We start from the raw sequence: 18,504 nt of genomic DNA, 5'->3' as shown, positions 1-18,504 counted from the left end.
AGTCAGAGAATTCTAAGATGTAAAGATGTAGTTCAACGGATGAATGATGCACTTCTAGGGGGGGGGGGAAAGGACCACGTAAATGACGACGCAAAAAATGACATATCCAAACCTGCTGTATGCTTGTCAATATGTCCAAGAAACCATTTCACTTCCACATCTTAAAGTCCGGAAAAAAAGCCTATTAAAACATTAATCACAGTCCCATTACTTCCTGACATCCTGCCAAAAGTCCCCTCATTACATCACCGAAAACAAATTCCCTTTACTAAAACCAAATCCTGACAAGTCACAGAAGCATGATGTTTGCAGATTAAAATTGCTCAATGGCCTGTGAGCCATAATTGTTATATTTACATTATACTGCCCCCTACACACACATTATGTCATCCAATCCTGGCCTATCAGAGCTATATAAATAGACTTACCCTTCTATTGTGTCTGATTCATTAGCATCTCTCCGCCTCCCCCGGCTCTACCCTTGTAGCTACCCACTTGGTGCTCTGTTATGGGGGTCTCCTGCCTCCTCCAGCAGGCCAGGTGGTGGACCCTCAAACCAAGCGGGTTTGAGGAAATTATTAATTTCTGTACATTGCATAATCATCAATAAAATATTAAATTGCTCAAATTTCTGTTTGTCTTGATCTACTGCAATGTTGGTCTTACAGGTCAGTGGGATTTCTCAGCTACATTAAACAGTAAAACATGACAGAGTATTGAGTATACTCTCTTTACCTTTTACTAGAATGGAAGGTTAGTCATCTAACCTTGACTCTACTATTCTAGTATTCAAAACCATACCGTACAGCCTCACTCATTATAGTTACACCCCCCTCAGTACCAATCCTTACATCTGCAAAGCAGGGTACACTACTTCAATACAATATTCAAACAATATGATGTTAATAAACTTGGTGCCATCTTGTTGTAAACAGGGCTGTCAAGCTAAAGAAAACTATCCATTCCCCAGAATAAAAAATATAATTGTAGATTATACAAAGCAAATCATTATATGAAAGTAAAATTCTAATAAAACAAACTTGCGGTACTTCTACAGTAGTTTGACAGGCATGAGGCTGAAAACAGTTTAAATGATTTTTTTTTCTTTTTTCCCCTATTTAACATTTATTCACAAAGCAACTTTAGTCTCACAGAAACCAAATGTTGCCTTTTCTAAAATAGTGCTGTTAACCTCTCAAAGTGTGCCCTATTCCCTCTCATCATTACTTTCACAGCCCCTTGGTGTAAAAACACCTATTCTGGAAAAAAATCCTCTAATTGCATTTCCTATGCTGCCCCTTGGTATTCTCCTGAGTGCGTGCACTAGACTAAACACCCCTGCTCAGCTGCCTTGTGTCCGATTGGTGATGAAAGACGAATGCTTGACAACTGGTTCGAACAAAAAACTCACTTTTTCCATGATTGAAAAAAAAATTCTAAATATTATCCAGATTGGCATTTAGTGCTGAGCAATTCCTGTCAGTTAGATGAAATAATTATAGTGTTGAGCCAACAAAAACAACTGTGCTTTTTTTGCTTTCATTGTCAGCACTTGAGGTTTTTGTAAAACTCTATGTACTGCCAATTTCTCTATTATTATTTGTTTTACTCCAAGGAAATGGTTCTGTGGTGAAAATGACTTAGTATTCTAATTAATTCACAGTCCTAAAGTTCCATTATTTTCAATAGGATGTGCCCACTCAGAAAACCTTATGCAATAGATTGTGTTCCTTGGGCCAGACTGCCACATCTATACCGTATGTATGATTATATGTGGCTGTCTGGCTCTCAGGGTGCAATATTTATCTTTGTTTTCCCCTCACTGCATTATATATTTTTTCTTTCTGAAGACTGTGATGCATACTCTCTTTATTGAAAGCGGCAGGCTTACAGTGCTGAAGAATGGAGTCCTCTATTTGTCCACAGAGGTGGTACAACTTGGGCAGCTGCAGTGCAAGCTTGCTAACGCTACCCAGCCAACATGCCTCAACCCTGGCCAAACGGGAAACCCTCCGGGGCTGGGAGGATAAGTTTAGCCACCAACCAGTCCTTGAACTCAATGAAGGAATGCAGACAAAAGGGATCATTTGCACCATTGGGACTGTGATGTTGTGAACACCTGTCTAAAAACAACTGTATCAAAACTGACTTTAAACAAATACATACATACACACACATTTTAAAATATATTGCTTGTAACCCCACTGCTTTTAGATAGGTCTCTGGAACTTGGTTGTAAGACTTTCTACCAAATCTCAGACTATTGTTTAGTGAAAATATAATCAAGTTAATGTGGTAACAGGCAGACGGATAACACAGGGATGAATATATGAATACTCGTTGGTATGGTAACTTTTTTTCCATCATTTTTGACAGGACCACTACTTGCTTCAGCGAGTCTCACTGGGCTACCCCTTGGACTTCAAGTGAATTATAACTGTCCCTGTCAATCACCTGCTGTCCTTCAGTCTTCTGTAAAGAAGGTAAATATATATTCTATATATATATATATATATATATATATATATATATATATATATATATATATATTACACACCAGGATAATGGTCTACTGTTTCATTATTTTGAGAGACTATGCATGAACCATGGGTATGCACAGTGCTCCTCCTTTATAAGGCGGCCCATTATACTGTGGAACAGGTTATAAGGTGGTACGGTCATGGATCCTATTTGCACTATAATGCCATTACACTAACACTAGTATTCTTGTTATAAGGCGGAACACAAATAGCACGGTGTCTTAACTATGGCGCCCGACTACAGCGTTATCAAGGGGGAGCACTGTATATTAATTTAGATTGTAACTGATTTTTGAAAGTTTCCAAACTGAGCTACGACAGAACAGAATTAGTAAAACATCAACAGTCACTTAAGAATACTCTTTCAGGGCTTACAGTCAAGTTTGGACAAATAAACAAATAATGTTTTTGCTAAGAATTCCTTATCCACAAGAGTGACAGTTAGCAAAAGGTTACCATTATATTATTGTAAGTACCTACTTTAGACCTGTCATATAAAGAGGGCTGTTCGGGTGCATAACAGAATCCCACACTCATTACTGCCAACTCAGTGAAGAAAAAGATTCATGTTTAGTGTCTCTAACATTGTCCAAGGTTATTTATTTGACTTAACAGAATTACTTTTTGTATTTTGTTTAAACAAGCTTAAACCTTTTGTCAGCCCAGCCCCTGTGGAAATTACAGCTACTCTCAGTTGTACAGTATACTGTACAACACATAGCTTTCCAGTTGTTTTTGCAGAGACTTCTACAAGATTTGATGGGTTCTTTCTTTATTTTTTCAGCTTTAAGCTCGTCTCTGAGGTTATCAATGAAGAAAAGGGATTAATATACAACAATACTGGTAGATGTTTTAACATTTTATTTTATAATCTTTCGTAGTTGTTCATAGGTGATCTTGTCTTCAGTACCAACACATAAAAGTCAATTCAAACCAACAATCATAAACTCTGTGAAGCAAGTCATTAGACAGTCAATTTCCCAACTGACCAGAAAACTCTATTTTGCATTATTGGTAATTCTGTGTTGCACAGCTTGTTTTGATCGGCACGAGAGGAATATAGTAGATCTGGACTGAACCATCTCCATAAAGGCCATAATTCCGTAGAATTCAGCAATGGCAATGCTGTACGTCTATGCTATCATCCATGACTATCAGACACTCAATAGTGCTACATTTTGAAATACTGGTAACAAAAGAAACGTAATAAATCAATGACAAACGTTTTGACTAGAAGTCTTTCTCAATGCCTCCAATGCAGTTTTGTCAAAACGTTTGTCATCAAGTTTCTTTTAGTATTTCTAAACTGTAAGAGTAGCACTGAGAAGAAAATGAATACGTTTCCATGGTGAAATATCAGACTTAATGCAAGTCTTGCTGCTCAAAGGTGCAATTAAAAGAGAACTGCCTTGCATGTTCTGGATATTGTTAAGCTTCAATTTAATGGTCCCATGTCATTTTTGACAAAGAAGCAGCCCATTCAAAGAAGAAACAGCTTCGCGAAATACATCAAATCAATGGTGGAAATACTTTCAAAGTGATGAAGCTGGTACATAGAAAGGGAAAACAAAGTTTCCCCTGCTGATTTGATATAAATTCCACCTCAGACAGGTCATTTATTACTCATGCTGAACTTGGCTTTATTGGGCATAAAAAATGAGTTTTTCTCCATCCAAAACCTGCTTTAGTCATTTATGTTTGACTGTCAATTCTAATCTACCTGCATTTAATCCTCTGAACAGTGATGCTAACATTGCTAAGTGGCAACCCATAACAACAACTCAACACAATCAGGTCCTGCAATTAGTACTTCAAAGGCTCCACAATGCAGGTTGCAATGGCAGACCTTGACGACAGCTTTTATAATGGGCGGAGTGCATATCCATTTCTAAACAGAAAGGCTTTGAATGTGACTGCTGTGTTTTGTATTTATTTAACCTGAAAGGATCATGGTGATTTACCACTATACAAAATCTTACCTAAATGGTATACTGACAGTAGTTACATACACGCTGTGGAATAATTCACATTGAAGTGCAGCCAATTAAGAGACTAATAACAGACAATGAGTAAATATAAATGTATAGGTAGCCATTGTACCCTGCCATCCTGCCAAAATGAAATATCTCCCACTTAAAAGATCTGAGAAATGTACATATTCTCATCAGGACTACATGAGTACATTTAATTAAGTATAAAAACGAAATGCATGGAAATAGGCAGTTATGGAAATCAGCTTTTTAGACCAGCTTTGCATGAGAATGATCTGTTTACATTGGAGTGTATTCAATTAATGTCTTGTTTTCCTTGGCAGTGCGCTGTACAGGTTAAAACGACTGGGATCCTGCAGGGATTTTCAGTCATGTGAATCTGTGATGAAAAAAGTCCCCAACCCCATGTTCTTGCCAGTTTAGTTTGTTCTATTTCAATTCAGACATCATGTGCATCATTCTTTGAAATGTAACAGATGCACTGAAATGCTTAATTATCCAGTTTTAACGAGCTTTACCATTTTTCTGCGAGGCTCCCCTACTTTTGGGAGAAGACGTGCAAGGCCCTTTGGTTAAATTGCCCTCTGAAATGGAGAGCGGTCATTTATTACAGTCAGAACCTGTTCAAATCAATGGCAATAAGATGAAAACAATAAAGGACGGCAGCGACTGGGGCTGGAGTCGTGGTTAAAAATACTGACGCTTTAGCACGCAATCCTGGATTAAAATACTTTTTTTTTTTGTTTACTGTTCTAGTTTTGATACAGTAGTTTCTGCTTGACTTCATGGAATACATATTGTTTGTTACTTGCTTACTGTTTTATTCATACTAGCGCTTTGCGATGTTATGAAAAGCTCTACATAAAAGAAATCAGTGTTGATAGTGATGTATCAAGACTACTTATGCCAGCACTTGCTGCCGATCAGGAATGAGAACTGCAGTACACTGGGTAAAGTCACAGCTGCTCCATAATGTAACCAACAGGTGCCAGCTTTGGCAAGGATGTACCAGGAGTTCCATAAAGGGACAGAGCGGGAGAAATTGTCCGTAACACTCAATCTTTTAAGACCTGAAGCTAGACTTATTGGTTTTGGAAAGGATCGCTAAGCAACTGATGCGGTGTGGGTGACCTTGCACTCTTTGTGATGTTCAAAGAATGTCCAAGTCCCATCGGATGTGCTTACAGGCCTTCCTCATACTGGCTGCCTGCCTATCTGAAACAACAACAGCGCTCAAGACACGCGGTAAAAATGACATCTTCAGAAAACAAACAAGTAGTAGACACATTCTGTCACAGTTTCTCAAGTCTCCATCAGCAAAAAGAAGTAGAGAACTCTAATATGCACGCTTACTTACACAGTACATTTACCACAAACCATATTAGATCACGATAAGCTGTTTTGAGGGGTTTTCTTTGGCACATTATTTTATTTATTTTTTTTAAATCACTGACATTTTTGTGGGATACATATTTTCCATTTCTATCAGTAAGAATATTGGTCATTGTTATTTGCACTGTGCAACTATTTGCTCACATTAACTCCCTGCAAACCTTAGCTACTTGTCAAACACATAAAATACAGCATTAACAGCAAAAAACTAAACAAAAATATCTTCAGGAATGCACTCACCCAAACCTTCCTAGATTCTCCAGGTCTGGAAGCGGGGGTCCGTATGTCTCCACATGTATAGGCTTATACACATATAGGACCTCTTCAATCTTGGGCACAGGCTGCAATGAGATCTTCTGTCCCTGTAGAGCAAAGAAAAACAAAGTCCTCACTAGTGTGACAGGGCAGAGACTGACAAACCTGCAAAGCGCAAGTGAGCATCTTAACCACTATGCAAAACAGCCGGGCTGATCAGCACTTGTGTTTTTTGGGGTTTTTTTTAATGATTTTTTTATGGTTTTTAACCTCATCTCATCTCACTGACACGGGAACAGAATCCGTAACGGCAGTGTATCACACAACACTGCCGGTTACACCAGCAATTAATTTAAAATGAAATTTGCCTCGAACAAATATGGAATGCGACACCCACAAACCTTGAATTAGTCATATTAAAGACCAAGGCATGTATGCATGCTACTAAAATCAGTTTGAAAAATCTGTGACTTACGGACAGACTGACATGAGCCTCCATGTAACCCCAGATTCAGAACCTCCTCAAACTTGAACCACAAAATGTCCTTAGCAAGGCTCTTCACAATTGGATAAGTGTTCTATAGAGATATGCAAGGTAGGATGTGGTAAACTAAGCTAATCTAAGATTAATGTTCATCAGGATCTGTGAAATCAAGTCTGAAATACACCTCCACTGGATACTTGTTGCTGGGAATATGCAAATAATAACATACAATTTACTGCTAGTGACTGTGTGGTGCTCCTCTTACTGTATACCTCCCCAGGGAACTGCTGTCAAAAGTTCTACTAACACATCTAAATGTTTGTCCATTCCATTAACTTCCAAACTAAACTAAGACAACAGATAATTACATGTATGCATTTTTTTTGTTATGCATGTGCTTCGTTCTGACTGCTAATTTGACCTGATCACTTAAAAAAAAATATCACATGACAGGCTGATTATTTAACCCTACATTCCATAGCTATATAACAACAATATGCTGATCAGAAGTTTTATAAAATGTACTACTTTTAGCACACAATTTGCTCAGCAAAAGCACACTGTACGGTAAGACACAGGAATCCTAATTTACAGCAAAGAAATACAAGTATACTTTGTGTGATCCATTACCAGTCTTCAGCAGTAATGATGTACCAGCTGTGCTGCAAGTCGATAGAGAACAAAGCAGAGGTAGGTAAACAAAGGCAGTTTATTCAGGAAAACCACTACTGTGCCAGTGGATTAGCCTGGGTTCATTCCTAGGTTACAGGGGAAAAAGGTGCATGCAGTGAAGGACTATAAAATAATATCTTCATGACCGCATTGCTTTATTCTAAATATAGGTTCAGCTGGGACAACGACCTTTGAAGTAAATGAACCGCAAGATATTATTTGCACATTTGCTTTTATTACCGATTTAAATAGATTCAAAAGAGCACGCAAAATTCAAAAATAATACCAATAACAGCGTAATCGTTACCCACAACTAGTTTTGCACATGCCAACCCTACCCTTTTCCTCTGGGATTAATCTACTCCACAGGCATTCACCCTCTATAGGTCAGAGTAATTATTTGTTTGCTGAACATTAAAAGCTGCAGGGCAGGCAAATTACACAACTAATTAAAAAACCCTGGTTAATGGAAATTATTATTATATAACGTTCTGCCCATGTAAACACTCGTAATACACTGCAAACAACCGCAAACTATTGACTGATAGTCTTTTCCTACCAGTTTGATGTTAAAATTGTCATCAGACACATCACAATCTTTCCAGATTATTTGTTGAGTGTATTTATAAAGTCATTAGTAGCTGGCTGACCATTACTAGGGACCCCGTAATTCCAAGAAGGTACTGCTCCAGGAACAATGCTGTGCGTGCAGTCATGAAATTCCCTCCAATAATTATCAGCCCCAGGAATAGTTCACTGCACAGTACCCGCTTACTTCATTGATAAAGCCCGCTTTATTTTGCAAATAAATGAGCCATAGCAAGTAACAGCAAGCCTTGCATTTTTAATTAATGCAATTCAATTAGCACCACTGTTCTGTGAAAGAACAGTCAGCAACTTTAAAATCTCTGTTTTAAAAGAAAAGGGCAAAGGGAAGGTTTTGTTATCATGCATTTTAAACACGGGCAGCATATTTCGAATGTATCATGAGCTCATTCAATATATACTGAACATACATACATACTGTACCAATTCATATATATATCAAAAACATCTGAAAAAACAGTTGAGACTTAACATCATCTGCCTTCAAAACCTTTGAATGGAAGAATTTTGTGGCACGAACTGCAGTTTTAAAAGGTTTGTTTTATTGGGTTATGTTTCTCACATATCTGTCTTTGTTTTGTTTTGTTTTTAACAATTATTTTTCTTCATTTTCCAATTTTCTCCCAATTTTTGGAATGTCCAATTATTATTCAACCTGGCTCACAGCTGCAACCCCCCTAACTCGCATCCTCGGAAATGAGTGCCGTCAGACATCCTCTTTTTTTCACTCTGCAAGTCTGAACTTACAGTGTCGGAGGACCACGCAGTTCTAAATTGCGTACAGGCCGACCTGCAGGCACCCGGCCAGCTACAGGGGTTGCCGGTGTGCGGTGACCCAATGATTCCCCAGCTGACCTAACCCCTACCCCGGCCAGTAAGCGCTTGGCCACGGTCGGCAGTGGCATAGCTTGGATTCAAACCAGCGATCTTCAAGCTATTTTTTTACAAAAGAAAAGGCTCATCAAGTGGCGCATCCAGTAAAGGCACTCCACCTAGAGAATGTGCCACTCAGGAGCCCCCACATATCTCTCTTCCTAAAAACAAAACAAACAAAAAAATTATATATATATATATATATATATATATATATATATATATATATAGTAGAAGAAGAGCTAAGTGGCATAGAGAAAAGCTCCACCATTTTGTTTCTTGGAGAAAAAGTAATCATGAACAAAGCACAATCTTCTTCAAGAATCTTTTCAGTTTTTAGCAATGTGAGAAAAATCAAAATGGATAAACCTGCATGTGACAGCACCAGACTAAACAAAGAAGCAGAACTGGTTTTAAAATAAACAAAATGAACAAACAGGGACTGGAATAGAGCAGGTTCCCTTGAGTGCTCCGAGCAACAGAGAACTGGAAATAAAAAAAATCAGCTCAAAACAGACAGCTGCAAACTAATAAAATCTATGTAAATTAAACCACATGCAGCGGGGATTTTCCTGTGTGTGTACACATACATACATACATACAAGTTGGTTTTTGGAGAACTAGCATTAACACTCAAAGTCACAGTCTAGAGTAAACAAAACAAAAAAAACCTGTGTCATCACATACCTACAGCAAACACATCCAGGTTTGGGAAAATCCACTTGCAACGTTTTTATTTATTTATTTATTTTTATTTTAAACTACCTACGTACGTACCAGGGTTGCTTTGAACAAGGTTCAAAAAATGTTTTATAAAATGTGTCAAGGCAGTGCACTGGGGTTAATCTGTATACTTAAACATCTGATGTATTTAACTTCTTAAGTAATTCAGCCAAGAAATTGCATAGAATTATGTGCATGAGTGATTGCAGTGCACATATTGTTTCTATATATTTTCTTGCATGCATGTTTGGAAGTTAGTTTAGTTTTTTTTCTACACTTGACCACTCAAGAAACCTTTGCCATGCAATTATACAAAATGTATTAACTTACAAGGACATTAGCTCATTTCTGAACAGGAAAAAAAACAAGGATGTATGTCATTAGCTTGACAGTATTCCTTCAATAAAATGAAATAGCCTTTACTTTGGTATATATGTTTGTCTCAATATAAATTCTATTTTAATAACTTAAATTCAATCTGCAAAAGCTTTTCCATAAAAAAAAAAAATACAATCTCAATATTCGACAACAGATATTTCCTACAAAGAAAATATCTGATTCACATTTTACTAGAAATAAGCTCTGCAATGAGATGCATTGCACACGTATCTGTATTTACATAGCAAATTGTATTTGCATATATGAAAGTCAAAAGGACCAGTCCAGATTAATTTATAGATGTCTGCCAGTCATAGCTTGGCATTTCCACATACTGTAATAGGGGGTCTATTTCCTTAGTAGCTAACAGTTACATTATGTCAACGAACATCAGATTGTTCTGTGTCATCACCACAAGCCACAAGCCGTCTACTAATGGAATACTAATAAAGACAAGAAACAGCCCTACCCTGTGGCATAAATGCAACCCACAATGCTCAAAGCCAGTCTGTGTTATGACTTTGTGATTCATTGTTTCACTTAATCTACATACATAAATAATTAAATAATAAATAAATAAATAGGTGTGCAGAACAAGTGACCCATGTGTGCTGGGTACTAGTCACAGGCTATCCAAATAAAATGAGTGAGACTACATACCCAAGGGTACCCCTACAAACACACATCTACAAAAGAAGTCAGGCTGTATGACAACTCAAACCAAAAGGGGGGTAAAACTACAATTATCAGAAGTCATTGAGAAACAACTACCAGTATAGAAAAAAAACTTTTTTAAATATCTTGCCTAAAGTAACATAAAGTAATCCAAGATTAGTGCTAATCAGGGTCTGGGCAAACCATCTTATTACATTTGATACCTTCTCAGTGTCCAGTGCTTTATAACAACAAACAGGGAGAACTCACAGATAACACATGTTTAATTTAGATAAAATGTTTGCAATAAAATCACAATGTTATAGCACAGCCATCTGCAAAATTATTATTATTATTACTTATTTTCCCCCTCCGTGAGTGCAGGAAAGAGATTCAGCTGCTCCGCTCGCAAAGCCCAGAAAGCTGAGCACTGTTCAGTGTAAATATTCCACAGTGAGGCCTGTGGAGGTGGCTTCAGCACAAGTGCTCTCACACATGCTGATGTCAATCAGGAACATTTGCCGCTGCACCTTCCAGAGCCCCATTCATCTCTTCACTCAGCTAACTGCACTGCTACAGATGGCTTTCTGCCACTTCATCATACTCATCACTTTTTATTTAAAGAGGCAGCAGACTTCTTGGTCACTCGCCCCACTGGAGCCAAAACATTTCAAAAGTTCAGTTCCTCTCAGTTTCACAGCCTGGGCTGTAACGTGCGAGCTATAGAGGTCACCATGCTCATAAGGCTAACATTAGCACCTTTTTTTTAATTTAAACTACAGGGGACCCATGAAATGATCCTGCAAACGTGCTTTGTTTTTTAACATGTACCAAAAAGCTCTAATATAATATTCGAATGCCAGTGTAATAGCTGTTCATTTCTGTGGCGAGCCACATGAATGTATTGTGAATCTACGGCCAACTAATCGAACAAAAATGAATTTAATACTACTAAACATTAGGTATTCACATGCCTCCGATAAACATTATTATTACAAAAACAAAACAAAACAAAAAACTGCAAGCTCCTAAAAAGTCTTTTTTTTTTTTTTACATTGCTAAAATTCATTTAAATTATTTTATATAAGCTGGGTTGTAAGGGTTAAAGTTGAGAAGCACTGCAATTTTAAATGAACTGTGTAAGAACTGTTATGAACGAATCCATCGATTTGTTTTTCCACATTACAGTAAATCTAGACAAATGATAACCTGTATCTCAATCCTCCCAAGATTAAAAATATAGATATATGCGTTCTCAAAGGTCACAGAACACTGCATTTCAGCAAAGCAGAAAATTCAGGAAAATATAAATACTTGTGTCAGCAGTGAATCAAAGAAAATGAACCAGAACTACAGATTCTAAGCAAAGTCATCTGACACATTTACTAGGATACTGTTTTAAGCCAACAAAAAATATTCAAATAGTTACCCAAGATATAGGACATACATTTACATTAGAAAAATAGCACAGGATGTAAGAAATAAATCTAAGACATACATTATTAACGTATTACTACAGTAAGCAGTGTGTTTCCTGTCCTAAAATGTTTAGAATGAGTATAAAAAAAAAAAAAAAAAAAAAAAATCTTTGTACTACACTTATTGTTGACCATACTTCATATCCAGCCTGCCTTTAATATAATGATTTGCGATCTTCGCATAACCAATCATTAGTTCCCAAATCTTTGGCTGCCATGGGCGCATGTTACTTCAAGCCCTGTGTACACTGTAGTTGTGGTGACCTCTAGCATGACCTCCACAGAGGCAGTCGTGCATGTTACTGCAGTATAAATCCTTAGAGACGAGTTGAACCTGTTCTGTTTGGCAGACAGCCCCCTTTTTCTGAACACACTTCTCAGATTTATAACAGCAATAGGAAAGGGGCACTGCGGCTCAGACTTGGGTTTTTTTTTTTTTTCTTCTACAGCCCACATAAAACACACAATGGTGCAATGAGAAAAACTGCAGTCTATGGCCTTTAACTGTAAGCTGGTAATGGTTAGTTAATACACAGTAAACTATTAAATATTAATACAAAAATGTCAATCACTGAATTGGGTTTACAACTCAGGATGTGGCTGTGGAAACAGTTTTCAAGGGAGATCAGGTTGTATGTTATACTTCTAGTTTAATAGTTTAGAAGTATGTCACTGTAATCATAGAAAAACATGCACAGCATTAGCCAACAACAGTAGTATACTGTATATATAACAATAAAAAGCCAAAGAGATCACAATATCTTTAGCAAAGGGCTGTAAGGATAATTTGAATTTCAAATGTGAATTCATTCAAATATCCTGTCATAGTAGGATACCAACTTTTAACCTGCTAAATGTACCATTTCACAAACACATACAATGTTTATTAATACTAAAATAAACTAATAAAAACATTCTAATACACAGCAAGTAAAATGAAGGGGGGGTCCCATTTTATTTTCCCAAATTATTAGGACAGCCTTAAAAAGAATTCTTCAAATAAATGTATGCCAAAACAAATAATTCTATAATGGCATTCCCCTTGCAAAAAAAAAAAGCCATCTGCATAGTATTAGGATTCAGAGAACTGTTTAGGAACACTCCTTTTAAAAAAAAATAAAAATAAAAAAAAATTGGAGACTACTTTCTGATTTGTTTAAAAAAAAATAAAAAAATAAAAAAGATTTGGGAAAAAGTGTATTTCAATATTGAGATCCTAGCATGTGGATTTGCATACATTTTACCAGTTTAAATACATTTAAATATTCAAATGTGTAATCTCTGTACAACAGCAATCGAGTGCTGAAAAAGAAAGATTCTTGAATATGCATCACTTGGAACGGCCGCTCTGACCCTGACTGCAAGATCTTCTTTGCTGAATCATGCAAACGTACAGAGAGCGGTCAGGGAAGCATGATGCTCTCATTCCACTGAGATCTTCCTGGTAGAATGTGTTTTTAAACAAACAAAATACATATTGCATTCACCTGGAATTAAGGAGAAAAAATAAACTGAGATTAAGCCCTCGTGCCCTCATCTTTGACCGGTAACATCGCTGAGTAACAGCCCTTTCTGATGACTCCTGAAAACCTACACGGGAAGCACAACTTCTCTCATACCTGTACAAAGCAACCCAGTTGGCAGAACATATATCTCTGTATACAATGGACATTTTTTTTTGGTTTTTTTTTGTTTGTTTTTTAAACGGCACACATGGGTGGCCTTTTTCAGCAGGATTTCTGCTTTCATGCTGTAATAAATTCACCTTTATATGACAACCTCTACCTCAAGACAGCTCAAAAGAAGAAAAAAAATCACATTAACCAGACAGTTTATAGCAAAGAGTAAAGAACAAGTTATAAAAGTTATTTAAAAAAAATAATAAAAAATCTAGGAAACATTCCAGGAAACTGACATGTATGTGTGTAGAATGAATACACCCTTTTTTTTTCTAATAACTTAACTTGTTACAAAAAATTGTTGGGGGGGGGGGGGGGGGGGGGGGATTCAGGAGCAATTGAACACTAGACAAAATTTATGCTGTTTTCTTAAACCCACAGTAAAAAAAATAAAATAAAATAAAAAAATTATTACAGAAACAAGAAAGTGAAAAAAATAAGCCTGTTCACAAAAGAGCTCTTTGAATGCAACTTTATCACTGTCTAATACAACTTGAGATGCACCATCTTGTTGGCAAGTACAGTCCAAGGTTAAACAGCAGGAAAAAATACCATGTATTACATTTAAATCAACCAGATTTTTTTTTGGTGTTTAAAAAACTTTTTTTCAGACCACTTACCTCAAGACCTCTATTTTAGAGAACGCTAACCTTAGTTGTAATAATAATAATAATAATAATAATAATAATAATAATAATAATAATAATAATAATAATAATACTTAAGAACATGTGCAGCATGTGTGATACATCAGCTGCTTGTTGAATAGACTTAAGCAAACCCTACAACAAAGTCATTTACGAATGGATGTTTTATTCAAGGTGGTGATGAAAAGCTGGACACAAATGGTCAGATTCTTCAAAGGGCAAATGCCAGGCATAGTATTCAGCAACCTACCCAGTAACAATGGCACAAGGGGAGTGAAATACTGTTTGCTCAGAGAGCATGACTGCAAATTAGACCCATAGTCAAACAGAATGAACAATTCAGGAACATTTAAAAAGTCAAAACAATAATGGAAGTCTACTGATCCTGTTTATCAATTCACCTGTAAGAGCACGCTACGAAACCACTGCAGTAAAAGCTTCCGTTACCGTTGTTGACAGTACTGCTGCAAAGATCAAGACTGCTTTACCTAAATGTTAACATTACTTCCTTAGATATTACATTTCAGTCCCCAGCACTCGCTTTCAACCATGGGTCCCTGTATATCAGGTACAAACAAAGTCATACAAAACAGTTTACTACATTTAAATTTGATATGAAGTTAATAAGTTGTTACTTATGAAGATCGTCATTAAGGAATCTCAAAAACATCTCTATTGTTAAATTATCATTAGCATTGATTTAGTTGCTCGGTTTCTCTGAAACTAGGCATTTGCCCCTAGTGATCGATTTAAAATGAGGACTATTTGTACACACATTTTAGTAACTGGTCCTCAGAACTTTACTAATAAGCCCAGTGCTTTAGTGTTACTGCAAAGACCTCCGGGCACTGCTTCCATCAAGACATCACGTCAGTTCCGAGGCAACATTCCACCAGCCCAGAAAACAAGCACAGTGTCACTACTTTAAAAAAATACACATTTAGACAATAAGTCCTCTGCTGAGCAACAGGTCATTTAAACTGCCTAAAATGGGTAAAAGGTGGACTTTTAATTTGATAAAGAAGCAACTGTATGTTTGTAAAATGATTTGGTTTTATGCAATCATTCATTAGGGGGTCATAATTGTAACCTAGAGTCTCTACCTACAACAAGGCCCTTTCTGAAGCTAAACAGTGTCTTAGGAAACTGTCAAAGGTCTTTAATAAATGAGCTGTTGTTGTAGAACAATAGGTGAGCAGTCTAGCAGGCGACTGTTGTCAGCCAAGCTTTATTGGGTGCCAAGACAACAATACAGAATGTACCCGAAAAGAAGCTGAAGATTTTTTTTCCAGGTATGTTACTAAGACAATGAAAGTATGCATTTTTCGTTTTCACAACTCCTGTTGTTCTAGTGATTATCTGATGTAGTCAACACTAAAACCAGACTGACAAGCCATACCAGCTTGCCACAGCTAAATTAACTACACAGTAGCGCTTCTTTGGAAATTTACAGGTTTTAAAATACTTGTTGTATTACTATAACTGGGCCATTTCAATACAAACAAACTTAACCCTTTACAGCCTAAAATGGTTGCATTGAGGTAAAGGGGTGGGGTATTTTGGTATCTGTAAAAGGTTTGCAACTGAAAGTTTCAAGAAAGTTTAAAAAAAAAAAAAAAAAGGGGGGCATGTGCTACCTGTGACTTTGTATTGAGTAATACCAAACAAATTATTTTGAAGGATTAGATTTAATCCTTGGATTTAAAAATGACAGGGAAATAGGCATGCTATTGTTCTTTTTAGTGTAACTGGAAAATAACATTAAAAAAATTCTTATGGCGAGTTAAGTCAGTGTTTTATGACATGGTTCTTGTTCTCTTTTATTAGATACGCTTTTTAGCTGGTATAATCATTTTTATTTAACACGACATTGACGGCTGAAAAAAATGCTGCCGAGCAGAAGGTAGCAGAACAAGCCCAGGACACGCACATGAGGAAATAATCAAGTGCAGCTAATGCAACAGGGAAGTGTGGGAGGCAAACACTCAAACTGGCAACGATGGAGATGGACGGGGGAAGCCAAACTGGCCCTGTGCCAGTGACCGAGCAGCGGGGTGTAAGAGATCAATGTCGAGGACAGCTCTCTCTAGACAGCTTCTTCTAGTTGGGAGATTCATTCAAGATGCTAATTAGAGCAACTGAGCAAACAACAATCCCAGTCCCTCCTGAAACGCCTTCAGACTGTTATTGAGTTTAGCACCCTGGATTTAACAGGGTGCCTTCATTCAATATTTAAAGAAAAAAACTACTGTCACATGCTTTTCGGCACCAAGACACAGGACTGAAAATCTGACTCAATGAAAAAGCAACCCAATGTTGATGTGCTGGCTGAAGCATTTTTGGCTTGACAAAAAAGTGTTATGTCACAAAATTTAAAATATTTACTTCTACATGGCAAACAGTATTTTAGAAAGTGAGGGTCTTCAAATGTGAACAGTCAATCTGTTCGTAAGTGCTCTTTGGTTACTCTTTATTGTTTAATGTTAAGAATGGGAGTCGCTAATTTTTTTTAAAAACATCTACAACTTAACTCTAAGAGCACAATATTGGCTACAATATACAGGAGAGACTAAAATTAGGGTTCAAATTACAACATGCAGCAATACAATTGCTATGCTGTCCATTACTGTGTTTCAGGCTAGAAAACGTTGTTTATTCACAGCACCAAGTGCCTCAGATATAAAGGACTGAACATCGAACCATTTTAAAGTCAAACGTCATACTGTTTATTTAACTGTTAATAAATATTTTGGTTTATAACAAACGTTACCCTGACTGAAAATGCATCTTGCTGAAATACATGCAGTCCATTACAGAATGCTGTCTGGAAGCCTATTGTTCATTGACTTAAGAAGATCAGTACAACACTACCTGCGATTATTTCCCGATTGTCTCAAAATATTTACATCAAGCTCCATGTTCATCCAAACCTTCAGACTCTGAAAGACTGGCGGAAAAAGCATGGGCTGTGGTTCTGGTTTCTATTTTATTACCTGCCTACTAGAAATAGGACTGAACCCACCAGAATGCATGTTACAATGGAAATCACTACCAGGGAAACAATGTCAAAGCAGAAACCTAACTAAGGGGATAACAGGGCTTATACTTGATTGCCAAGTCACTGAGCCCCTTGAAGTCTTAAATGTGGTGAATTAAATCATAAAGCCCTCTTCTTTGGCACTGTAGAAAAATGATATTTTATCCATTTGCCAGCTATTTAGAAGAGAAAGCCAAATCACTGTTTTATAAACACCTGCAAACAGGGAACAGCTGTTCTCATTTGTTTGTTTTATCAAATCATTTTTTTCATAAAGGCTAACAAACCGAAAAGCATTTAACTAAATTAAACCCAAACCATTATGTCTGTCAGTCCGAGTCAGTGATGCAGCATGTGAAGTTTCTGAGCACCTAATCATACTTCTATAGAAAAAGGCAGGGACTGGCAGAACTAGAAAGAGAAGTGACAAGACTTGATTCCCTTTCTTAATTGCTGTTGATGGTTCATGTATCAAACTATTTGAAAATGTAAACCATTTACAATAAGCAAAAAGCCAAAATATTTACATTGTACCGAGTTGATTTTTCATAAATGCATACTTCCAACTGCCTGTGTGTTCCTGGACTTACAGCACAGCAAACAGTATTACATAAAATATCACAAAAGCAGCATTAACAATAAGAAAGTACAATAAAACCATACAAATATGGCACATGTATGTTTTGATTGCTTCTATGAATTCACCATGGAAGAATTTCAGAAATTGGGGGGGGGGGCAGAAAATGAAAAGGCACGCCTGTCTAGACAAGCCTATCTCTTGGTGAGGAAGCTGAGGTGTCTTAGGTAGAGTTGTGGGACACATTTGGCTTAGCTCTAGTCTCTAAACTGACAGCAAATCTCTCAAATGTGAATTCCAGTAGCAGACTATCATAGTCCATTGAGAATTACTGAAATTAACTCATGTAGTGAATTATGTTTTATTGCACTGGCTTTTTTTTTTCTTTAGCCTAGTCCAAAAGTAATGAAATAGGCTGGATACATCATTTCAGCCGTTCTCTAAAACACTGCTGCCAAAAAAGAATCCTGAAACATTAACAGAACATCACATAAGAAAGGCTGTGAATCAGACTAGAC

General features: G+C 36.9%; 1 protein-coding gene across 2 annotated transcripts in view; it reads right to left on the bottom strand.

Moving 5' to 3' along the window:
- The window catches only part of LOC117425253 (CDK-activating kinase assembly factor MAT1-like), a 45,557-nt gene that overhangs the window by 15,197 nt on the left and 11,856 nt on the right, over window positions 1-18,504 (bottom strand). For both annotated transcript variants that reach the window (XM_034905955.2, XM_034905954.2), the window contains one exon: window positions 6,164-6,285. In XM_034905955.2, the coding sequence (XP_034761846.1) occupies window positions 6,164-6,285 (122 nt within the window). The remainder of the gene's footprint in view (window positions 1-6,163; window positions 6,286-18,504) is intronic.

The sequence above is a fragment of the Acipenser ruthenus genome, chromosome 18, assembly GCF_902713425.1.
Source record: "Acipenser ruthenus chromosome 18, fAciRut3.2 maternal haplotype, whole genome shotgun sequence".
Classification (NCBI taxonomy): Eukaryota; Metazoa; Chordata; class Actinopteri; order Acipenseriformes; family Acipenseridae; genus Acipenser; species Acipenser ruthenus.
Note: the sequence above shows the minus strand (reverse complement) of the source record. Positions and strands in the feature narration are given on the sequence as shown.